Genomic DNA, 26,458 nt, shown 5'->3' on the forward strand with positions numbered 1-26,458 from the left:
ACTGCACAGAGCAAAACCCACGGTGTCACAGAGCAGCATTAGCTTACGAGTTTCCTTTGGCTGCTTTTCAAACATTATCCTGAGGGGAGACAGGAGAGGAAGACAGGAAAACAGGAAATAAAGTGCAGGGTTGAGAGAGAGAGAGAGAGAGAGAGGAGTAAGCCAGGGAAAGGGCGAAAGGAATTAACAAAGTGGGACTGAAGGACATGAAAATTGCAGAAGAAAGTCCTACAGGGAAAAACTCAGCTGACACCTGGTAGGTATTTGTGTTAGCATGTTATTTTTAACAGGTTTCTTTGATTTGTTTTGAAAAGGACAGGCCTTTTAGAATAATGTCCCGTACTTCGGACACTCTGTTATCATTTGTCTTTTCTTTTTTCTTCTTCAGCTGCAGTTTCTTTATTGCTGTCATCGTCTGTCTCCCGGGTTTTTTTTTGTTAGTTTGCTTGGTTTTGTTTTTTAAATTCCTTCACCATCACACTCTCACTTTCATGCCTGACAGTTCTTGAGCCAGACCTGAGAAGGGATGGGAAGGATTGGTATGAGCAATGTTGCTGTTAAAGGGCTCCTCCCATAGCCATTGCGGAGAAAGGGAAAGGGAACACATTTGTTGGGGCAGTTCTTGAAGGAGTAAGACTGGTGAATTGCTAGTGTGCCTAACATCAGTTCCCTCTACGAATGAAATCCGCTCCTGCAAACTCTTCCTCATAAGCTGACCTCACTCACATGAATTGAGTTTGCAGTATCAGGTTTTAAGAGTCACATATTGAGGGTCCTTAAACTTGAGCAAACAGGCTGAAAAGGGAGTAAACATTTTAAAGAATAGTGGAAACTTGGATCCTTAGCTGGTGTAAAGTGGCATACATGTATTGAAACCAATAGAGCTACACTGATTTACACCAAATGAGGATCTGACTCAGGGTGTTGAAATGGCCAGAAGAAAATGTACATGACTAAAGATAAGGAAAAAATAGTTGGCAAGTAATAAGTTAGCCTTATGTGTATTTCTGATTTTAGTGCAGATGTGAAAAATACATTTATTCAGACATGCAAATTCCTCTGTTTATTGTAATATGGAAAATATTTTTTAAAGCCCCACAATTTAGTAAAATAGTTTATTTATGGATTTAATTTCTCACTGATAAAATTTAGGCAGACACAAAATTAGCTCATAAATTAGCTCATAAATCTAATTTGAAGAAGCAGATTTTCTCTACAACTTAATGAAACTTGTAAATAAAAATCTCTCAAATTAGCAGTAAACTGTAGTATAAAAGACTTCAGAAACAGGGCCTGATTATCATTTATAGTAAAGGTATTTTACAGCACTCTGGCAATGGGTCTTAAAGTGAGTTTCATTTCATATCCATTTAAGGCCCCATTACATTACTAGAGTGATGTAAAGCGGTTTAGTGTAAATAAATTCACTCATATATAGCCTGTTACATCTACACATATACAGCCTGGTCCTGTTGTGTCATACTCCAGTATGGGACTGTTTGTGCAGTTAGCTCTACTCTGCATGAGTAAGGCTCACAGAATCCATCCCAAAATATGATGCTATCGTTTTAATCTAATCACTGAGTGATACTGGTATAAAATATTTGGTTGAACCATTGTAGTTGACTACTAAAGAATTGCTATTTCAAAATATGGAATTATTTTGATGACTAAAGTAAATGGCAAGGAAAAAGTATGAAAATTCCATGTCTACCTTATTCAGGCTACTTGTGTGAGAGTTCCTTGACCTTTTCTACAGCATGCAGGAATTAAATAAATAGACATTCTGGTTCCAGTGAACTCATTACAATAATTCATGACTTCCTCTAGGGCCAAGCAAACGGAGGGTAATGTTTCATTAGATAGCACAGTACAATAGTATTTCTCGAGGAGTATAACTTTATTATCTCTTTGGAATGACAACTGAACAATTCAATTAATCAGTGGGACAGGAGCTATACTTGTCATCTTTTCTGAGATTTGGGGGCATTTTTCATTTGCTCATTTTGGTCTTGCAGGCAATACTGTTGCCTGACTATTGGCTATGGGGATAACAGATGTTTTTCCTCTCCCTCCCAATCCTTTTTCCTCTTTGTTGTTCAATTATGACACTATTTTCCCTTTTAGAAAGATTTGGTTAATCTTAAAATGACTGTTCAAGAATTATGTTTTATTGAAATTAAATATGCATTTTATTCAAAGGTTGCGATTCTTTATGTCCTCATGATGACAACTCTGTGTGTGTGTTGCCATCCTGCTTATTGCTTCCTGCTCATTTTCTGGTTCCTGCTCTCTAAACTCAGTGTTTCAGTTCCTATTCCTGTATATGTACATAGCATTGGGTGTGTGCGGTTACCCAAGGCCTGCTGCTACAAACCTGCCATTTGGACTGTTATGTTTTTGTTCACACTGTTGCTGACTTGCCTGGTTCATGGTTATTCTATGTTTTGGTTTGATTGACCACCTACTTGCATGTCTAGCTTCGATTTCCTTGTGTTTTGGTATAACAGTTCTGGGGTGGACCAGAGAGTAACATTATTGCGACGAGTGATTCTATTCTGCAACACATGCTGCCTGCACATTCTTTGGCTGTTGACTGGCAATACTTTATTTGGAATTTTTGGAACTACAGTATGTGCAGATCTTGAACTTTGTGATGCTGCCAGATTACCCTTTCTACAGAACCACTTAGCCCGTGATGGCATTGCTATTTATAATGCACTCCCAGAGCCCAAGTCCTCCTTTTGATGTGGCTGTGCAGCGCCTCAATGATTATTTTGGGACTGGAGATTCTGTTTTGCTGAGGAAAACATATTTTGAAGCTTGCCAGCAGCCCAACAAAACCATATGTGAGTTTGCGTGTCATTTGTGGTGGTTGGCCCAGGACTGTGAATTTGGGAACATTATGATGAACATGCTCAGGGATATTTTTGTGACTAGCATAGCCAATGACTGCCCGGGTGAACAGTTACTGGCTGAAGATGTTAGAACTCTAACTTTTGATGCTTCAGTTGCTAGCAGTGAGGCATTTGAGAGGGCCCGGTTTGAAAGGGGTCTGTGTCTCAGACTGCTGCTACCTTCGTGTCTACACTTAAACCATTAGCTGCTCCTGCTTCCATCACCCCAAAAAAAGACATACAATGCTATCTACTCCTGTTCCGCACCCTCAGCAGCAAAAGTTGCCAGCTTCTCACTTTCTGCTGTGGTAGTACGAGTCACTTGGTCAACTTCCCTGCCTGCCTGTATAGAACTGCTGTGTGCTGGGCTTGTGGGAATGAAGGACACTTTAAATTAGAGTACTGTCGTATACTGTTTTGCAATGATGGGAGGCCTGAAATGTATGCTGTAAACGTGGAGCCACATGCGACCACTTTTATCAGGGACTCTGATATTTCCTTTAGTAGACTCATAGACTCTAAGGTCAGAAGGGACCATTATTATCATCTAGTCTGACCTTCCGCATGATGCGGGCCACAAAAGCTGACCCACCCACTCCTGGAAGAATTCTCTCCCTTGACTCAGCTGTTGAAGTCCCCAAATCATGATTTAAAGACTTCAAATCGCTGAGAATCCTCCAGCAAGCGACCCCTTTAGTACGATCATCTCATGCAGCAAGGCACTGGGCACTGGTATCCCATATCCGATAAATTAATGGTGTACCTCTAAATGCATGGTGGATACAGGTGCTGAAGTTAACCTTCTCCCCTCTGGATTAGTTCACTGGTTATAAAAGATTGGAATTTGTATGTTTTGCAGACAGTGGGTAAAGCTATATGCTCTGTGCTCTACAAAGGCATAGCCTTGACTGAAATGTTTTATACTGTTAGACACTCTGTGAATGCTGCTCTGTTGCTCTGTTTATAATTATTATTTTTATGAAATAAGTCATTGACAGTAATTGGTATTAATCATGGGGTAGTTTGTTTACTACAAGTATTTGCAATCTGAAGTTTTTGTATAAATGAAGAATGAATGTTTATGGCTCTGTGGAAGACACTTGAGTCAAAGCATTAGCCATAACTATATATTTTACATATTAAGAATTATGTTTCTTACCTAGTTCCTAATCAAATGTTAGTTATTTAAATGTTTAAATTTTGTTTGGTTTTTAATGGGGTGTTAAAGCCTCTCTCCTTGTAATTTGGTTTAATTAACTACAATCACACACAAATATGATCAAAATATAGCATTATATTAGATCAGTGGTTCTCAAACTTTAGCAACCTGAGGACCCACATTTTGATTTAAAATTTTTCACAGACCCCCAAACCCCCCACTTAGCCCCAGGCCCCACCCCAGCCCCTTCTCTTCCCTGCCTCTTTCTGCCCCCCCGAGCACGCCCCGTCCCTGCTCCTCCCCCTCACTCCCAGTGCCTCCTGCACGCCGCTGAACAGCTGTTCCCCGGTGTGCAGGAGGCACTGGAAGGGAGGGGGAGAAGTTGAGCAGCGGGGTTGATGGACCCCCTGGAGTACCCTCACAGATCCCATTTTTAGAAATGCTGCATTAGATCATTATAGTGTTGAATAGTGCTGAATGCTGCAGCTATCTCTGGAATATATATGATGCATAGAAAGGAATATAATATTGTACCAGCCATTCTTAATGTATAATAAGTAACAATACAATATCATAAATCAAATGCACTAAATCAATTGATGCTACACATGAATGGAGTTAGGTGGTCACATTTGTATTCATTTTTAGAAAGTAGTTTAAAATTTCAGTTTAGACGAAAACTTTTTTTTTTTTTTTAAGCTAAAGTAGTTTAGGCAAAAGGCCTGATGTTGCAGTTATTACTCAGTCAAAATTCCCAGTGAATTTAGAATCATAGAACCGTAGGGTTAGAAGGGACTGCCAGGGTCATCTAGTCTAATCCCCTGCCAAGATGCAGGATTTGTTGTGTGTATACCATCCAAAACAGATGGCTGTCCAGTCTTTTTTTGAAAACGTCTAGTGAAAGAGATTCCATGACTTCCCTAGGCAGTTTATTCCATTGTCCTACCATACTTACTGTTAGGAAGTTTTTCTTAGCTGGTTACATCTATGACATCAAAGTCAAAGAACAGAAGTGCACGCAAATGCAGATGGCTCTCTCGCCTGCCCATGCTAGTTGAAAGGCGACCTGTAATAGAGACAGAATTTATCAGATTTGCCAACTTCTTTCACATTAGGTGTGCCCCAGTGACTTGTTTAATGGAAAGTTAGCTTGTATAAAGACTACAGGATTGACCCCTTGGTTAGAGATACAGACTGCTTTCTCATTTCATTGTGTGTGTGTGTCATGAGTGAGCTTGATCCTATAAATTGCTGAGTGTGCTAGCTCCAATCTAGAACAGCACTTAAGTGCATATTTAATTTTAAGTTACTAGGACTGCTGATGTGCTTAAAGTTAAGCATGTACTTAAATGCTGTGCTTAATCAGGGCCATGGTATTCGGCATTTCACAGTATTAGGGCCATAATGAGCAACAATTAGTCTGCATCACCAACAGCAATCAGATAAAATAATTGGGGCTAAATCCTACAAGACATGACTCCTTTATACAGGGAATAAACAGGGAATAATACATCTGAAATAAACAGTTATACTGGCAGGGCTGGTGCAAGGAAGTTTCGCGCCCTAGGCGAAACTTCCACCTTGTGCCCCCCCAGCCCTGCGGCAGTTTCCCGCCCCCCCTCCGCCCTGAGGTGCCACACCCCTGCGGCAGCTCCCACCCCCTCCGGGAGCCATGCGGCAGCTCCCCACCCCAGCTCACCTCTGCTCCGCCTCCTCCCCGAGCACACTGCCCCCACTCTAATTCTCCTCCCCTCCCAGGCTTGCAGCGCCAAACAGCTGATTGGCACCGCAAGCCTGGGAGGCGGGAGAAGTGGAGCGGCCGCTGCACTGGGAGAGGGAGTCTGAGCCACACATGTCAGCGCACCGCCGGCAGCCTAGCCCAGGAACACTGTAAAAAAAAATTGGGGGCACCGCTTTTTGGCGCCCCCAAATCTTGGCGCCCTAGGCAACTGCCTAGTTTGCCTTAATGGTAGCACCGGCCCTGTATACTGGCATGAAATTGGTGCGAATACAAACAGACTCAGCACCACTGACTTTAAATGATTTTCCCCCTAAATAAGGAGAGAAAGAGCTGTGTCTCTGTACTCCTTTGGTATAATTGAAATAAAATCCATTAAATAGAATGTTGTCCGAGGTTTAATGTTACTTACTTTGAAAGGATTCTGCTTAGTTGCATATTGCACTTATGCAGCAGAGACTATCCATTAGTCTACCAGAAAGGGAAATTTGTGCAAAACTCATATGAATAATTTTCCGTTTATCTCTCTTAAATTAGATCAGCTAGAATTTTTTTTCTAAACTTTTTAACAGTGCAAATAACTGGTTTGCTATAGCCAGCTCTTGCAGCAGTCCTTTGGTTATATGTGAATTCACTGAATATGAACATACTATGTGTTGTAAGTAGGGAGATCAATTATTTGGCCAAACAGTACAAAAATTCACTCCAGGCGACAAATTAATATATCCCTGAATCGGTAACATTTTTAACAAATAAAGTCGGTATTTCCATTCCTTTGACTCCTCTTAACTGACAGTCTCATATAACTAGATTCTGTGTTCACTTACTTCATCATAAATGCAGAGAAACTCATTGAAGTCAGTGCTCATAGTACAGAATGTAAAGATAATTGATGTTCAAATTTGGGAGAGTCCACTGAATAGGTTTGTACTTGTAAGAATTTTTTTTTTACAGTGGGTAGGGGAGTGGTTTATTCTTGCTTCCCTAGCATGAGAAATTAAACCAAAATTGCTTCTGCCTGTGTCTTTAGAAAATGAAAGATTGTGTAGCAGTGTTTAAAGACAGTCGAGAATAACCTGACTATCCTAGTCAGCATTCTCTCTCTCTCTCAGTAAAACAAGTTCTAATGTCCAGCACTGTGTGGCTTATTGTAAGCATGCACTAGTTCCTCTCTTTGTCTACATTTGGTTTACTGTAATTTATTATTTAGTAAAGTAACCCACATGGTTTCACATAGCGCTTTTCAGATTCTGTTCTACCTGTGAAGTCAGCCTGACAAAGCTATAGTTATCAGTTCCTTGAGTCTTGGACAGTTCCTTGGAGTCTTGAGTCCATGAGAACAGTGGATTTATGTTGCATGCATCCAGAAAGACATCTTATTAGCTTTCTTTAATCTTATACCGGTAATATATGTATGTTAGTGTTTTTAGAGAAATTTTCTATGCCAGCTATAATAGATCTATACACAGTATGGTTTAAACACAAATTTTATTTTTAATGCCTTGTGCTAATCCAGAAATAAAGTTGGCTGCGTTCTGTTTGCCTTTACTAGAATGAGACGAGCAGTAGCATCAAATTAGATGAGTAACAGTTCAACTCTTGCTACTACGTGCTGCACTTAAGGGGAGGGGTTCTGTGCTTCAATTTTGCCTAAACAGTAACATGAGATTGGAATGCCGCAGCTGATTCATGCTTTGGGTTTTTTCTCCCTGATCAGGGTTTCTTTTACCATCAGGAATTGTCCTTTTCTTGTACTAGGTTAAGATTAACACCACATTTGTTTATTTCTCATGAGATGAGTAAACCCAGCCCCAACACAAATATCCTATAGTTGGAGGTTTTAGTTAGTAATAAATTGAGATTTTGTCCTGATTTTTGTAGTATGGAATGTCAGATGAGGATTAAAACTTAAATAATGTCACAGTTCATGTCATTGACACATAGAACATATGGTGACATCAACATCATGATTATCACAGGAACATGAGCATAAGCTAGTATTTCATGCTTTAAACAATTTTGAAGAAAGCAGAATGCAAATGGGAAGATCCTATTGACTGAGTGGAAAAGAAAAACTTCCGAAGAGGAGGTTTGATTTTGCAAGTTTCTGAGCACTCATTAAGCAGTTCAAAGAGTTCTCAAGTAGAGTTGACCTAAATCAGGTCCATTAAACTCAGAGCTACAGTATGAATTTACAGAAAAACATGAGAGTCTCTGGATTAAGTTTAGAAGTGTGAGCAACAAGGGTGATGTCATGGTGGGAATCTGCTACAGACCACCATACCAGGGGGATGAGGTGGACGAGGCTTTCTTCAGGTAACTACCAGAAGTTACTAGATCACAGACCCTAGTTCTCCTGGGGGACTTCAATCACCCCGATATCTGCTGGGAGAGCAATACAGCAGTACACAGACAATCCAGGAAGTTTTTGGAAAGTGTAGGGGACAATTTCCTGGTGCAAGTGCTGGAGGAACCAACTAGGGGCAGAGCTCTTCTCAACCTGCTGCTCACAAACAGGGAAGAATTAGTAGGGGAAGCAAAAGTGGATGGGAACCTGGGAGGCAGTGACCATGAGATGGTAGAGTTGAGGATCCTGACACAAGGAAGAAAGGAGAGCAGCAAAATATGGATCCTGGACTTCAGAAAAGCAGACTTTGACTCCCTCAGGGAACTGATGGGCAGGATCCCCTGGGAGAATAACATGAGGGGGAAAGGAGTCCAGGAGAGCTGGCTGTATTTTAAAGAATTCTTATTGAGGTTGCAGGATGTGTAGAAAAAATAGTAAATATGGCAGGCGACCAGCTTGGCTTAACAGTGAAATCCTTGCTGATCTTAAACACAAAAAAGAAGCTTACAAGAAGTGGAAGATTGGACAAATGACACTGGTCTACAATTTTTGAGAAGTCATCTGCTTCAGAGATAAAATGTGCTATTTATTATGTATTTTGATGTTCTGAATTCAAATATGACAATTAAAACAACCGATTGGCTACTGTTTCTAAGATATTTAAGTTTTTACATTTTATGTCTATGTATATTGTGTAGATAGTAGAGTTTTAATCATAAATTGTAAACCTAGGTCTTTTCATGTGTTTATGGTTGCTTTACATGATACTATTTCACCTGTCTTGTTTATGTAACACTTTAAAAATCAGCAAAAGAGTTATATAAATAAAATTTGTTATGAAACAAAAGGCAAAAAACTATTATGTACATAGTTTAGTCCTAGTCAGTGTCTACTCAGCGCTTCTTGGCTTGTCTCTTGTATTCATTAAATGGCGTATCTCTTGTCACTGTCCAACAATAGTCTGCAAGCATTGATGGGCTCCATTTGCCCTGATAGCATTTCTCCATTGTTGCAATTTCCTGGTGAAATCGCTCACCGTGCTCATCGCTCACTGCTCCACAGTTCGGTGGAAAAAAATCTAGATGAGAGTGCAAAAAATGTATCTTTAGTGACATGTAGCAACCAAGGCTTTTGTATGCCTTGAGGAGGTTTTCCACCAACAACCTGTAGTTGTCTGCCTTGTTGTTTCCGAGAAAATTTATTGCCACTAACTGGAAGGCTTTCCATGCCGTCTTTTCCTTGCCATGCAGTGCATGGTCAAATGCATCATCTCGAAGAAGTTCACGAATCTGAGGACCAACAAAGACACCTTCCTTTATCTTAGCTTCACTTAACCTCGGAAATTTTCCACGGAGGTACTTGAAAGCTGCTTGTGTTTTGTCTATGGCCTTGACAAAGTTCTTCATCAGACCCAGCTTGATGTGTAAGGGTGGCAACAAAATCTTCCTTGATTCAACAAGTGGTGGATGCTGAACACTTTTCCTCCCAGGCTCCAATGACTGTCGGAGTGGCCAATCTTTCTTGATGTAGTGGGAATCTCTTGCACGACTATCCCATTCACAGAGAAAACAGCAGTACTTTGTGTATCCAGTCTGCAGATCAAGCAAGAGAGCAACAACCTTCAAATCGCCACAAAGCTGCCACTGATGTTGGTCATAGTTTATGCACCTCAAAAGTTGTTTCATGTTATCCTAGGTTTCCTTCATATGGACTGCATGACCAACTGGAATTGATGGCAAAACATTGCCATTATGCAGTAAAACAGCTTTAAGACTCGTCTTCGATGAATCAATGAACAGTCTCCACTCATCTGGATCATGAACGATGTTGAGGGCTGCCATCACACCATCAATGTTGTTGCAGGCTACAAGATCACCTTCCGTGAAGAATGGGACAAGATCCTTTTGACAGTCACGGAACATGGAAACCCTAACATCACCTGCCAGGAGATTCCACTGTTGTAGTCTGGAGCCCAACAGCTCTGCGTTACTCTTGGGTATTTCCAAATCCCTGACAAGATCATTCAGTTCACCTTGTGTTATGAGGTGTGGTTCAGAGGAGGAGGATGGGAGAAAATGTGGGTCCTGTGACATTGATGGTTCAGGACCAGAAGTTTCATCCTCTTCCTCGTCTGACTCAAGTGAGAGTGATTCTGGTGCATCAGGAACCGGCAGTCCTCCTCTGTGGGGTACTGGGCATATAGCTGATGGAATGTTTGGATAATGCACAGTCCACTTTTTCTTCTTTGACACACCTTTCCCAACTGGAGGCACCATGCAGAAGTAACAATTGCTGGTATGATCTGTTGGCTCTCTCCAAATCATTGGCACTGCAAAAGGCATAGATTTCTTTTCCTGTTCAACCACTGGCGAAGATTTGTTGCACAAGTGTTGCAGCATATGTGTGGGGCCCACCTCTTGTCCTGATCTCCAATTTTGCAGCCAAAATAAAGGTGATAGGCTTTCTTAACCATAGTGGTTATACTGTGCTTTTGTGATGCAAAAGTCACTTCACCACAAACATAGCAGAAGTTATCTGCACTGTTCACACAAGTATGAGGCATCTCTGCTCACTTTGGCTAAACAGAAATGTGTCCCTTTGCAAAACCAAACACTGACAAATAAGAGAGCACGACACTGTATGATTTCTAGAGCTGATATAGGACAATTTGTTCAGCAGAGTGATGTAAGCTTCTTTATGATTGCATCATCCATGACTTCTAGGAATAACATGATGCAATTCATATCATGTATGATGCAATTCCAGCTTCAGATTGCATCATTCATTGTTTTGCCTAAAAAGCAAGTACTGTCCAAACCCAGTCATAGATTTATTCATAGATCCAGTCAAAGATGTATATTAGTCATTCCTGGTTTAAATTGAGATCCCTTCCCTTTATAACTCACTTATCCTTCGCCATTCCCAAATCAAGGGTCTTATATACTGACCCAACAGCATATCTTGAAAACTAGAGCCAATCAACAATTTTAAGTATCATTTTCGTTCTCAGTGACCCAGAATTTGTAAAGTTTGACAACATTTATTTCAGAAGCATTTTGGCTGTAGAGCAGTGTGACCAGGGAGGAGTATAAAAATATTGCTCAGACATGCAGGAGTGAAATCAGGAAGGCCAAATCACACTTGGAGTTGCAGCTAGCAAGGGATGTTAAGAGTAACAAGAAGGGTTTCTACAGGTATGTTAGCAACAAGAAGGTGGTCAAGGAAAGTGTGGGCCCCTTACTGAACGGGGGAGGCAACCTAGTAACAGAGGCTGTGGAAAAAGCTAATTTACTCAATGCTTTTTTGGCCTCTGTCTTCACGAGCAAGGTCAGCTCCCAGACTACTGAACTGGGCAGCACAGCATGGGGAGAAGGTGACCCGCCCTCAGTGGAGAAAGAAGTGGTTCAGGACTATATAGAAAAGCTGGACGAGCACAAGTCCATGGGACCAGATGCGCTGCATTCGAGGGTGCTATCGGAGTTGGTGGATGTGATTGCAGAGCCATTGGCCATTATCTTTGAAAACTCATGGCGATCAGGGGAGGTCCTGGGTGACTGGAAAAAGGCTAATGTAGTGCTCATCTTTAAAAAAGGGAAGGAGGAGGATCTGGGGAACTACAGGCAAGTCAGCCTCACCTCAGTCCCTGGAAAAATCATGGAGCAGGTCCTCAAGGAATCAATTCTGAAGCACATAGGGAGAAGAGGAAAGTGATCAGGAACAGTCAGCATGGATTCACCAAGGGCAAGTCATGCCTGACTAACCTAATTGCCTTCTATGAGGAGATAACTGGCTCTGTGGATGTGGGGAAAGCAGTGGACGTGTTATTCCTTGACTTTAGCAAAGCTTTTGATACGGTCTCCCACAGTGTTCTTGTCAGCAAGTTAAAGAAATATGGGCTGGATGAATGGACTATAAGGTGGCTAGAAAGCTGGCTAGATTGTCAGGCTAATGGGTAGTGAACAATGGCTCCATGTCTAGCTGGCAGCTGGTATCAAGCGGAGTGCCCCAAGGGTCGATCCTGGGGCCAATTTTGTTCAATATCTTCATTAATGATCTGGAGGATGGCATGGATTGCACCCTCAGCAAGTTTGCAGATGACACTAAACTGGGAGGAGTGGTAGATATGTTGGAGGGTAGGGATAGGATACAGAGGGACCTAGACAAATTAGAGGATTGGGCCAAAAAAAATCTGATGAGCTTCAACAAGGACAAGTGCAAAGTCCTGCACTTAGGAAGGAAGAATCCCATACACTGCTACAGACTAGGGACCGAATGGCTAGGCAGCAGTTCTGCAGAAAAGGACCTAGGGGTTATGGTGGATGAGAAGCTGGATATGAGTCGACAGTGTGCCCTTGTTGCCAAGAAGGCTAATGGCATTTGGGGCATTGCCAGCAGATAGAAGGATGTGATCATTCCCCTCTATTCAGCACTGGTGAGGCCTCATCTGGAGTACTGTATCCAGTTTTGGGCCCCACACTACAAGAAGGATGTGGAAAAATTGGAAAGAGTCCAGCGGAGGGCAACAAAAATGATTAGGGGTCTGGAGCACATGTCTTATGAGGAGAGGCTGAGGGAACTGGGATTATTTAGTTTACAGAAGAGAAGAATGAGGGGGGATTTGATAGCTGCTTTCAACTACCTGATAGAGCGTTCCAAAGAGGATGGATCTAGACTATTCTCAGTGGCACCAGATGATAGAACAAGGAGTAATGGTCTTAAGTTGCAGTGGAGGAGGTTTAGGTTGGATAACTTTTTCACTAGGAGGGTGGTGAAGCACTGGAATGGGTTACCTAGGGAGGTGGTGGAATCTCCTTCCTTAGAGGTTTTTAAGGTCAGGCTTGACAAAGCCCTAGCTGGGATGATTTAGTTGGGGTTTAGGCCCTGCTTTGAGCAGGGGGTTGGACTAGATGACCTCCTGAGATCCCTTCCAACCCTGATATTCTATGGTTCTAAACGTGGGGTACTATTCACAACTGTCCAGGGATACTACATTGGAATAACTGTTTGCTGTGGGAAAATATCTTCTGTAGTGACAGGGCAATGTGTTGAGACTGGTGCTCTGTATCTCACAGCATCAGATCATTACGGTCCAGTCTTGCAAGTCAAAGCAGAATTCCTACCTATAGCAATGTGAGTTCCAGAGAGCAAAGGTGGCTTGCAACTCAGCCTGTAAATGGTTGAGACAAGGCTGTGGGTAATTTCTGGCAGAGAACTGTACATTTACGTCATATTAAAGCAAAGTGTGAAAACAAAACGTTTTCATTTAATTTCAAGTAGATACTAACGGTTTGATCCAAAGCACATTGATGTTCATGGGAGTCTTTCCATTCAGGGGCGGCTCCAGGCACCAGTGCAGAAGCTGCGGGGGGCAGCAGTCAGGTGGCCTTCAGCGGTGTGCCTGTGGGAGGTCCCCCGGTACCGTGGTTTCGGTGGCAATTCGGCGGCGGGTACGCCGAAGCTGCAGGACCGGCAGTTCACCCGCAGAAACACCGCCAAATCTGCGTGACCGCGGACCGCCCACAGGCATTCCGCACAACAGGCCACCTGACTGCTGTGCTTGGGGTGGCAAAAAACAGAGCCACCCCTGTTTCCATTGACTTTAGTGGGCTTTGGCTCAGAATGTGTAAGGCAGATGTTGCTCTTAGAGCCACACGGTATTTTACAACTTTGTTGTTGTTCTCTCCTTGCTGATGGGAATTTCTCATTCACTTACATGGCAGACCCCTAGGAGATAAGGTATGTGGAGCTAAGGGCAAATATTCATGTTTATTGTTAAATTTAGGGAAACCCTCACAGCAGTTTAAAGACCAATTGTTTTGTTAAATTAGCTTAATTTAAACTTTGATGGGATTTGTGGATGTCTCCACATAGTGTAACCAGATCTGAAAAGATAACTGTAATTTCTCTTTATGTCCTTTTCCCTTTGTTCATGTTTCCTATATTTAAGTGATATCAGGCTCAATTTTCTAGCATGAAATTCAAACTAAAAGAAAATTTATTCTTTTACAATTTGTACTTTTCAGGAGAAGGTGGATAACTGATGGATCATTTTGTGCTTCAGACAATACTGCTCTACGCGGCGTTGTGCTTCAGTATATACCAAGGTCAAGGTAGAGATCTGAATGCATGCTTTTTACTTTGAAATGCATATACAACAAACAGAACTTTCTCTGTAGAAGTTAGGGCTGACTCATTTCCAGCTCTTCCGTTATTTGATAACCTATCGTGCTAATAAATCAGTCTCTTTTCATTACAAAGCATGTGGGAGGGTCAAAAGCACCATAGTTCACCTTATAAAATTACCTTTTGTTAAATCAATAACTCATGTTGATATGAGTTGAGTAGACACATTTATCTATCTACTACTACTTTATCTCAGCCATTTTTGACCTGTATTTTCTTCTCTGGATTATTCATCTCCAATTTGCCCAGTTTTGTACTTCTCCAAGACTTCTTCCTGTGACACAGAGGCCTATTGCTGCCAGCTTGCAAAGGGTTCACTGTTCTGTAACAGCAACTCCTAACAGGCCTCACAAACTCATTACACCTAGCGCACCACTTTTAGAGTATTTATCCAAAAAGGGTCATTGACGTCTCTAATCAGGCATACTGATCCTCATAATTGTTGTGAGATGTATGTACGGATGATATTAAGGAGTTGTGTATATGTACTGAAAATATGTTTTAGGGACTATGTCTCAGGCAGGGTTGACATACAAAGGATGTAGTCACATGTGTACTCGATTCATATGTAAAAAAAGCATTGTAAGCCAACACAATGGAATCTGGTTTGTGTACAATGTCAACATGAAGATGTAAAGTCAACATGGAGCCAGCACACCAGGGAGTAAACAATGACTTTGGGAAGTAGAAGGAGAAGGCAGAAAGATATCCTTCATCCCTCACTGAAGAAACAAAAAGGACAGTCGTTTTTGCATCTATGAAAGGGGGATCGACATCATGTCGGTTGGAGATGCTGGGAGATAAACTATCTCACCTAAAACAAATTTAGACAACAGTTTAGCCTGTTAAAGTTCAGTTTAGATTGTAGAAAGCATGTTATACTTTTTGTTTTATATGTAACCATTTCTGTTTCCACCATTATACTTATTCACTGTCTCTTAAATCTTAGCCTTTGATAATAAACTTCTGATTGTTTTCACTGTAAATATATCTGAGTGCTGTGATGTTATATTGTAGCTGATCCTCAGTTGAACCAAACAAACTGATGTTTGCACTGTTCTTTTGGGGACAGCTTACCTGGTAATTTCTAGGAGTGTCCAGTGGTTAAGCGCTGGACACTTCAGGGGAAGTGCTTCAAGGGGGTTTAGGGGCTGGGATGCACCTATTGCAAAGTAAGGGCTGGCAGAATCCTGAGGAGATTGTTTGTGTAGCCAACAGATTGGTGACATCAGGGAGCAGACGCTCACTTAAACATAAGCAAGTCTCTCTCGCTCACTGAGGCAGGGGGATAACAAGGTGACTCAGTTCTGGGCATCCCAAGGAAGAATCACACTTTTTGTTGCATGTGTCCTGGTTCTCATCCATATTGCTGGGGCCCTTCAAAACACTGGAGCTGACACTCCCATGGTTGTTGCTCCCTCTCTATATGCCACCTGGGGAGGGGGAACATCTGCCTGCCAAAGAAGGTGTCCGTGTTCCATCACTCTGTCATTCTTCCTTTATGGGAGGGCATTTTGGATCCCGCCAACTACACCAGTTGTGGATGAGTGCCGTCCCAGGGAACCCTCTCTTGGCTACCCCTGCAGGCACCTTGCCCTCAGTTTCATCTTAGTTCTTTATAATGACTTGCTCTCAGGTCAGAGTACTTGAACAAGGTTCCCCCCATGCAGTCTTATTTAGTTAGTCTTTTCCCAAAAACACAGCTCAGCCCCCACCCTTCTTCATTTAGGACTCCTACAACTCATCAGGGGCCACGTCTGTTCTGTCAGGTTTGCTGCAGCCTTATAACTAGCTTCTCTCCACCTGGCCTCCCTTTGTAATTCCTGGGCAGAGAGAGATCAGGTCCCAAACTCTTTAAGATACAATAACCTGGTTCTTCTCCAAGCATTCATCTGGGATCACCTTCCTCTCTCTTAACACCTGCCTCTGCCCTTCCCTAGGTCTTTATCGTCTCCAGTAATCCCAAAGACCTTAAAGAGACATACCACAGAACAGGGGTTGACTGATGTCTAGTCCCTACTTCCTTTAAGGGTACAGTTACCCTGTTACAGGCAGCATGGGAGAAAGTACGATGGTGCTTGTTTAACAAGTGGATGATGAGGACTGGAAGTATTGGCAGAGTGAAGGTAGGTGTCAACATTGTGATAGCATATGAGAGATAAGTAGCACTGGGAATAGACCGTGAAGGAGCTTGAATGTGAAGGCAAGTAGTTTGTGCTTGATGCTATGGAGTAGGGGGAGCCAGTGAAGCGATGCAAGAAGAGGGGTCATGATTAAAGGGACAAGCTAGGATATAAGTGGGCCAAGACTGCATTTGTGAAGGCCAGAGAACAGGATGTTTCAGTAATTAAGACACAAGATAATGAGGGCCTGGATGAGAGGTCTACCTGTGTGGATGGATAGGAAAGGCCAGATCTTAGAGAGATTATGCAGGAAGAATAAGCAAGATTTAGACATGGCCTGGATGTGAGGCTTTAGAATGAGATCTGAGTTGAAGATGTTGTCCAGGTTAGCAATGTTCCCTCTAATTTTTTCCATCCATGTGCGGAATAAATTTTATGTGCACTGACGTATGTGCGGATGTGCGCCACCAGTAGAAACAAAAAACCTAGATATAAAAGTTAAATAGGGATAAGTACTCAGAACAGGTTAGGCATTTTAGAACTCAGTATTCAAAAAATTACATTTAAGTGTAAGAGAAATAAAAATTATGAAATGCATAGATCATTCAAAACACTAAAATAACACACTTTGAAAGAATAAAATTACAGAGAATATATGTGCCTTGCAGGAAGTACCAAGAAGTAACAACAAAAATAATACAAGTATGTGTTGGGAGGTGAGTGTGACACAGAGATTGTGTCAAACAAACACACACATACAAACACTGTCTGTCACACACATACTGTGTCAAACACACACACAAACACCATCTGTGTCGCACGCACACACTCAAACACACACACTGTGTGCACGCATGACACAGATGGTGTTTGTTTGTGCGTTTGACACAGTATGTGTGTGACAGTGTTTGTGTGTGCATGACTCTGTGTGTGTGTGTATGTATGTGACAGACTGACAGAGACAGTGTGTGTGTGTGACAGAGACTGTGTGTGTGTGCGTGACCAAGACAGAGACGGTGTGTGACAGTGAGACACAGAGACTGTGTGTGTGTGTGTGTGTGTGTGTGTGTGTGTGTGTGTGTGTGAGAGAGACAGACAATGTGTGTGAGACACAGGGACAGCGTGTGTGCTGGCTGCTGGGAAAGTTTCTGAGAGACATGCTGTGCTGTTTCTTTAAGACACTCACTGAAAGCTCTCCTGCTCTGTCCTGAGCCCTGTTGTCTCCCCTCCCCTGCTCTGCAGAGATGGGGTACATGGGCAGGGGGAGGAAGAGAGACTGTGTGAGTGGCTGCTGGAGAAATCTCAGAAACAGTGCACTGTATCTTTAAGAAAGACACTCAGCCACTCACCCTTCCGCGCAACAGCTCTGAGTCCCGAGTCAGGCTGTGTCCCCTGCTCTGTGGAGATGGGGTGGGAGAGAGGAGGACAACCTGACATCAGCACCCTCCCCCAGGGAAGCAGCTGCAGGACGGAGGAATGTGGGGGAAGGGGTACCTGAACACATGCTGCCAGCTGTGTGGGCTCTCCTAATCAGCTGGGTGGCACTTAAATCTCTCCTGGGCAGCTGCTCAAGTACGCAGCTTACAGGGAACACAGGCTGAGTGACAGAGAGGATGGTGGCACTGACCACAGTGACTGAGAAATGGGGGAGAGGAGAAAGTATGGAAGGGGAGAGATTAAAAGCTTTGCTTTGGTCATGGTGGGCTTAGACATCCATAAGGAGATGTCAGATAGACAAGCTGAGATTTTTAGGTGGGACAGAAAGAGATAGATCTACCTCTCTGCTCCGACCCTGTGAGTCATTGGTTGAATTTATATTTGCAAATAATACTGCCCAGAGACAAGATGCAGAGGGAGAAGAGATTGGGGTGCGGGTGGGTTGAGAGATTGGATGATTCTTTAAATGAAAAAACCTGAAGGAGAAATTAGTGAGGTAGGAGACCTACATAAAACTCAGCACTTTCTAGTCATTTAGAACTCTTTACAACCAGTCAGTACTAATATACTAATTGCTGGGCTGAAATACAGGGGCAATTCCCTCTCAGGTTTCACAGAGAATAAATTTTAGATAGATGCAATGATGCTCATAGATCATCCCCGTCTGTGGAGTTATTATTGTTTTTATTATGACAAGTGTCTAAATGTCACAGGGTCTCATTGGCCCTTTATGAGGGAAGAGGCCAGTGCACCTCTGTGGGGCTCACTGACTCCTAATTAGGCTTAGAAAAGGGCACCTCTGTGACTTCAGGGCTTGGGCTATCCAGTGTACCCCTCCCACCCCCCAGGTGGGTGGCAGGGCTGGGGCTGTCAGCCCTCCCATCCTAGGCAGGTGGTGGGGCTCGGGCTGTCAGTGCCCCCCTCTCAGACGGGGCTCGGGCTTCCATGAATTCTTATTTATTCTTGATCTATCCATGACTTTTACTAAAAATAACCATGACAAAATCTTAAACTTATTCATTATCCATCTTCATGGCAAAAGAGTTTTAAGGAGAGATTTGAAGCCTATAAAAAACCTTAACAATTAAGTTTCTGGTGTGCTAAAACCATTGTCTGCCATGCTGAGCAATATTGTCACATTGTTTTCTTGTACTCCCCCATCAATGTCCTCCATATTCATCTGTTGTCTCTCATCTTATACTTCGAACAGAAGCTCTTGGGGAGAGAGACTGTCTATTTGTTCTGTGTTTGTACAGGGGGCTTTTTTGTTGTTTGTATTAGTGTAGAACATAGAACAATTTAAATGGACCAGGCAGATACAGGGTGGAGGAAAGGGATAGAACATCAGCATGAACAAACACGATGGTATCCAACAGCATTCTAGTTTCACATTTGTTTGTAGTTTTTAAATTTATCATTTGCTCTTACCCTGAAAGGAGAATGCCAACATCTGCATGCCCCAAGTTCAGGGACTGTGAGAGGAAATGTGGCTGGGCCCAGATATGGTCAATTAGATTAAAAGAGGGGTAGGCTCTGAGGAGTTTGGTCTAGCTGCCAGGAGGAGTCAGACTTTCCATATAAAGAGGAAATCTTGGCTCAGTTTTGTCTTCATGAAGCCGTCCTTTTAAGCTCATTTTGAAATCAGGCTAAAGGAAGCTTTTGGAACTCCAGCTGTGGGAAGTGTTTTCACTTGTTGTGACTATTGCTCAGTTACCCAAGCCTGTTGGACTTGCCTGACTTGTCACAATAAACGGATTTGCCATTTTGGATGCCCTGGTAGGAACAAATAGAAAGTTTCATGCAGAAGTTGTGCTTTTCCTGTAAATGGTGCAAGTTAAGTCAACCATATCCATTTTAATGAAACTTGCACTGGGTCAAGATTTATAGATGCCATTTTAAGGAACAGCAGTCCAGTGTATTTTTCTTTTTGACAGATCGATAATATCAACAGCATGCTTTACTTAAGGGTAAAGCCTTGAAAATACTTCCATCAGTTGCATGAGCTATAAAGATCAGCATTTCAAATTTGGTACCTCAAGTCTGGGACCAAAAAACATATTTAGGCACCTGAGTAAGTGGGATGGTTTTCAGAGTTGCTGAGTCTCCGCAGATGCGCTGAAAAATCTGACTGCTTATTTAGATGCCTAAATATAAATTAGGTGCCCAACATAAGGCTCCCAAGTCTCAACATTTTGACCACAGTTTTTACTCATAACTAGCTAAATATCTGGCATAAGCAAGTGTTTAATACTTTAAAAACATCAGACAGTACATGATGTAAAATGTCCTAGCTGGGAAGTACTGATCTAGCGATATCCCTAATATCAATCAGCCAAAATCTACATATCGTGGAGCCATCTGAAGGCACAATGCCAGGACCTCGGTTATAAGAAAATTACTGTTTTATTGGTATTTTATTTGCTTATATGTTAAACAATAAACATGTGTAATGGGACACCCACCAGTTCCCGCACTGCGTTGTTATCTAATGACATGGCTTACTGCAGAATAGATTTTGGCTCTCAACCTCTACCTAGCTATGCATCCAGGCATGTCTTATGTTTAGTTATCTCTCGGGCACTTTCCATCAACACTGTTCAGTTTCTGTTTCATTGACTGTCAGAGTCCAGGGTTTCTAACCTGTGCAGTGCAGCTTTTAAAACAACGGAGTTCGAGCCTTTCATCTTTGTTGTACATCACCTCTGGTTAATCTCACAAAACTGTGTGGAGATTTAGCATGATCCTGATCTTGCAAACACTTGCTTTCCTACTGGGGACCTCACTCTTATCTTTCCTATGCTTGCCATTGCGGGATGCAGGAGGCCTCCACATAGATGGTCCTGGTATCCTGTGGATCTACAGGGATTGGGCTCATTCCATAAGGGCAAACAATTTGCTCCCCCTTAATGGAACCCATAGTAAACATTTTCACAGACCTGTTGACTTTGCCTTGCGGGTACATCTGCCTCCTTTCCTGGATGGTTCCCCAACTTCTTGTGATTCTTAAAAGGAAGAGACTGGGGTGGCCAGTTTCCAGTGGAAAGAAAACAGAAACCAACCTCCTTTCTGTACACGTACAGGGATCTGTGCCCAGGCACAGTGGACAGTACTCCATAGAAAGGAGTGGTTAAGATAGAAGATTATGCTGACTAGATAATGAGCAGCCAAGGTTAGGCAGTGGGGTAATGAAGCATGTGTAGATCTTTTCATTTATGGTGATTTCCAATCAATTTCAGCATAAGTATGGATCTTTTAACAAACTATCATCTTTGCACTGCCAGCATGGCTGTACCCAACCCTGTGTTCCCAGCTGTGCCAGTGAAATACACCCACATGGCACCATTCACATGCCTGTGATCTCTCCAGCAATAGTCATTGATTATCGGATCCTGCTTTTGTTGTTTTGATATTCAGTGTCAATAAAATGTAATCCTTGACTGTGCTGAAAAGGCAGGGAGATGAGGTGCTGGCTTATCATGTCTTCATCAGTCTCTAAAATCTCAAGATCCTATAGTTAATTTTATGGCTCATTTCACTGTCTCAGACATTTGGTTCCCTGCCATACCGGTATCATCCTTGGCAATGAAGCTAACAATCATGCTAGTTTCACTTCCAGTAAGACCTAAAGATTGTTGCTCCCTCTGTCCGTTTGGACAGTAAAATTCTCTTGTAAACATGAAACATTTATAACATGTTCTGGGTTTCTTCACAGCTGCATAAAATTGATGGTCAGCATAGTTCCAAAATCACTGACAGAGTCCAGGCTGCTCCATTGTAAAGGGTATGTTGTGGCCATGGCTAGCACAGAGTTTTTTTCTTCTACAAATCAATCATATTCACCACTTTCACTATAGGGGACATTGCATACTCTTGTGTTCCATAATCCCAGTTTTCTTCTCACACGTAAGTCTTGAATTTCAACATCTTGCTTGTCTTTCCCCGAGAGAGATTGTGGGTGCATGTAAATATTTCCCTCCAAACCTTCTAGGTATCTGATACTGACTGTCCAGAGAAAGTCAGCCTGAATGCTCCCTGAAATACTTGCATCTTGAAAGCAGGCCTGCAAAAGCCCTTCATAAAGTAGCACCAAGCTGTCTCTTAATAGTCCCTGGCTTCAGCAAATCCTTTTGCAGCAGTTTTCATGTTACTCACCCTTACAGAACTCTTAAAAAAAAAAAAAGCAACAAAAAAACCCCAAATAGTTTCTAGCAGAGTCACTAAAAGACATACATTTGCTAGAAGATGTGATTGGTTCTAAATGATTGGTGCAGTATGGAAATCCTCTTTCTATGTATTTACTTCCCTACAGGTTGGATCCTATGCCTCAACAGAATTGTTAATAAAAATCCCAGATGAATCGAATACCTAAATCCTCATCATTGATATCTTCATCATAAAGTATTCTTTGCCAGGAATCATCATAAGTCGGGGAGGTGTGGGGGGGAGGGGACTTTTTGGCCCAAAGGCCACATCTGGGTATGGAAATTGTGTGGCGGGCCATGAATGCTCATGAAATTGAAGGGGGTGTGTGTGTGTGTGGGCTCCGGCTGGGGGTGAGGGCTCGGGATGAAGGGTCGGGGGTGCAGGAGGGTGCTCAGGGCTGGGACCAAGGGGTTCAGAGGGCAGGAGGGGGATCAGGGCTGGGGCAAGGGGTTGGGCCATGGGAGGGGGTCGGGGTGCAGGCTCTGGGGGGCGCTTACTTCAAGCAGCTCCCAGAAGCAGTGGTATGTCCCCCCTCCGGCTCCTACACGAAGGCGCAGCCTGGCGGCTCTGAGCGCTGCCCCGTCTGCAGGTGCCACCCCTGTAGCTCCCATTGGCCGTGGTTCCCAGCCAATGGGAGCTGCGGGGGCGGCACTTGGGTCGGGGGCAGCGTGTGGAAGTCCCTGGCTGCCTCTATGCATAGGAGCCGGAGGGGGGACATGCTGCTGCTTCTGGGAGCCGCATGAAGCAGGGCAAGCCCTGGACCCCACTCCCCAGCGAGAGCTTGAGGGCTGGATTAAAACATCTGGAGGGCCGGATGTGGCCCCTAGGGTGTAGTTTGCCCACCCCGTCACAAGTGGTTCTTGCCTTTAGCCTTTAATTTCTCACAGCTAAGGTAATGGTCTCAATGCAGCCCTGCATAGAAGTTATTGCAAAACTAGGGACTAAGGCTAGGGGGGTTTCTTACACTAAAATAGATACCACGTTTCAAACCTATCAGTGAAGCTAGATAGACTATGCCTGAAACAGCTTTATATTCAGCAGCTTGCTTAACCTGTCCTGTTCTGCAGCTGGAATGAAATGGCTTGAGAGCACCATTTTATTTACTGTGCTACCCTAAGCATCTACTGCCACAAGGAGAGGGTAGACTGCTGAGAAAATGGTCTTCAACCCTTCCAAGCCAAAACCAAATCTGGCCATAGGCCAGGCCTGAAAATTTTCAGGTGCTTCTGTAAATATCCACCAAATACTAATGTCCCTGTGGTAACAGAGCATTAAAATTCCATCAAAATATCTACAAAGTCCTTCCAGACCTTTAAGTGTCCTTTTAACTCTGGTTTCCCTAGTGTAATGATGCTGGGTTTTTCTCATCATACAGGTGCTGAGTGCTCCTTCACTTAGTGTAGAGTGCTTGGCCCGGCCCTATAAAACTGAAGTGACCTAAAAATGCTTTATCTGTCAGAGTGCAACTTTGTTCCTCTGCAGTGCCTCCTTGAGCTGAGTGAGGTGAATCATACTGAATTCTAGCAATGAATCGCTCTTTCTCTCTACCCCTTACAGTGCTGGGGTGCAAACGGGCCACCTTTTTTATCAGAGTCTAGTCGGTATCAACATGTATGACCCTTAATTTAAAATAAACAGTGTTGGCATCCCATGCCAGAATGACGACAAAAACTGACAGTTTTGAAATTTCAGTATTTGAGCTTTTTTGATCCACCCCCAAAAATAAACAACCAACATAAAACAAAAACCTGGGGCTGGTTGTTGGTCAGTCAGTGCCCTGCTTGACCAGAGACTTGGGTCTTCCTAAGATAAGCAGTTGTGGGAAAACATTCTGCCATAATGGTCTGTAGTTTCCAGCAAGCTTGGTGCCAGACTGCCCATGAACCTGTCCTTTGCTAAACACCCAAAGTGATAAATCTGCATTATGGATTGCCTGAAGAATTTAATTTCTTTTAAAAAAGCATGTATTTTGCACATTAAAGCATCTAAACCCTATACAAACATTAATTTTTACAACACCCCTCTGTGATAGGCAAACAGTACAAGTGGGATTTTCAATAGCGCTTAGGCTGGGCCCAACTTTTCTGCCATTCATGATAACGAGGACAGAGTTAAGCCATCATTAAGTGCTTTTGAAAATCCCAGCCTTAGCAGGCCATATTATCGCCTTTCTTAAGGGAAGCAAAGGTTACGTGACTGCGTGGGCACAGCGAGTCAGTGTCAGAGCTGGCAGCAGAATTCAGTAGGTCCTGGGAGCCAGCTACCCACTCTCAGGTTTGTGATGAAAATATTGATGGGCCATTTCTCTAGTGGCCCCAGTAGTATAGCCTGTCTTGGCACAAACAATTTGATGATGTTAAGCAGGCATGAGTATTAATATTTTTAAACCATATTTATTCTTCCAGAAACCCAGGAATTTCTACCTACATTCCTCAAAGTTTCCAAGAATTTGTCTATGCAGCGTTTGTTGGTGGAATGGGATGTTAGTGACTTAGCCCACAAGTTTGAACTAGAAATGGTTTTTGACATTCAAGTTAGTCGAAGTGAAGAAATGAATGTTGTCTGGACAGTAAGTATCTTTTAAAAAACATATTTCAAATGTCTTCATGTATCAATATGAAAAAAATCAAACATTCTGGTGTATAGAAGTAGCTTTGTCACATGGACATGTCCAAGGCTTCATAAGAAGGGTCTACATATTTTACTAGGACCACACTCAATTTAACATAGAAAAGTTGTCTGATCATGGAAACAGAGTACGTTAAGATGGATCATTGAGTTCTAAGTCCATTAGTAAGGTTTCCCCCAAGTGCATGAGGGTGCCTTGAGGACTCCTCCACACTTCTTTAAACTCCATACTAAGGATCACTTATTAGAGCCTCTATCCTCCTGGCTGAGGAAGAGAAGACAGACATAATTTCCGTTAGTGTTTCTTGTAGCTTCCCTCAAGAAACATGAGTCTAGAATGGGGAAACAAGCTTTGGTCTCCTGTGTGTGAGCCATCAAGCCTGACTATTGATTTGTGAATTTTATTCCTGTTTTCTTCCACTCACCTACTTTAGATGGCTATTGCCTTTCTTATTTTCTATGCTGAGGAAACAGCAAGCATAGGCCTTAGCAGTTGATGCTACTGCTGCCTCCGAGACATTACCTACAAAAATCCAATGCCTTGTACTGTTTGTGTATTTTTCTGTGCCTTCCTGAGAATCAACACACACTGGGAATATATGTGTGACGGGATTCCTGGGATGCAGCCTGGCACTGTGGGACTGCTGTGCTTCCTTAACTCTCCAGCCTTGGCAGTCTCTCACAATGCTTTGCTAATGACAAGCAGCAAACCCCTCCAGGCGCTGTGATCACTCAGCACAATCACATGTGAAGCCCCACACCCAGCTAGGTTGCATGAATGCTCCCAGAGCCACTCATGAATCACACAGAGAAAGGCACCAGCCAACCCCCCCCAGCTCCCAGCCTTGTACCTCAGGAATATACAGTCTTGCATTGCTCAAGACGAGTTGTGCAGATTTATTAATTGGTTCACCACTTCATCAATGGAAAGTGGATATACATCCCCTTTTGTAAACCTGAGCAAACACCCTTACCAAACACTTCAGGCAAAATCACCGGTAAAGATAATACATTTATTTAACTGTTTAACTACAAAAGATAGATTTTAAGTGATTATAAAAGTGATAAGCAAAAAGAGTTAGTTACCAAAATAAAATAAAATATAAGCACACAGTCTAAACTGTCAACCCTATTAGAGTGGGCAACATCTAGATTAAGCAGTTTTTCTCACCTCACTGGATATTGCAGTCCTCAGTATACAGGTTTGTCCCTTAAACCTGGGCCAGTCTCCTTTGTTGGAGTCTTCAGTCTTCTGAGTGCCCTTGTTGCTTGAAGCGTAGGTGGGGGAAGGAGAAAGGTGAAGCATGGGCCCCCTGTGTTCTGTTTTATACCCTGAGTCCATGTGCTTGGAGAACACAAGTCCAGGCATGTCTGGTGGGCATTGCTGAGTCACAAGGTGAAGCAATCCCCAGGTGCATCTCCTGTGAGTGAGTCACTGAATTGTAACTCCTCTGCTGGGCAATGGCTGGTGATGTCTGTTCAGCACCCACCCGGGCATTGGTTACTTCTTCCCTTTTCATTGTCTCTGGAGAGCTAGTATCTGGGCACTTCCCAAATCTACAGCATATTTTAGTGACAACTATACAACACATTCTCATTACTTCATATGCATTAATGATATACACATTTAGATAGAAAAGGACTTTCAGCACATCATAACCTTTCTCTGATACCTCATATGGCCTGCTTTATATGCAATATCACAATTCTATACAGATGAGGAATATGAGGGTTACAGGACTC

At 42.8% G+C, this 26,458-nt stretch overlaps 1 protein-coding gene across 7 annotated transcripts in view; it reads left to right on the plus strand.

Annotated features, from left to right (window-relative positions):
• LOC101934454 (oncostatin-M-specific receptor subunit beta) overlaps nt 1-26,458 on the plus strand; it is a 75,404-nt gene that overhangs the window by 16,515 nt on the left and 32,431 nt on the right. The window contains exons 1-4 of one of the 7 annotated variants that reach the window (XM_008168703.3): nt 172-256; nt 14,165-14,251; nt 16,265-16,450; nt 24,493-24,656. In XM_008168703.3, the coding sequence (XP_008166925.2) occupies nt 24,543-24,656 (114 nt within the window). In that variant the 5' untranslated portion in view covers nt 172-256; nt 14,165-14,251; nt 16,265-16,450; nt 24,493-24,542. Of the gene's footprint in view, nt 1-3; nt 257-2,719; nt 2,850-14,164; nt 14,252-16,264; nt 16,451-24,492; nt 24,657-26,458 lie in introns of those variants that run through there. The other 6 variants (XM_065550029.1, XM_008168701.3, XM_008168702.4 and 3 more) reach the window with 6 other exon arrangements.

This window comes from Chrysemys picta, chromosome 6, assembly GCF_011386835.1.
Source record: "Chrysemys picta bellii isolate R12L10 chromosome 6, ASM1138683v2, whole genome shotgun sequence".
NCBI lineage: Eukaryota > Metazoa > Chordata > Testudines > Emydidae > Chrysemys > Chrysemys picta.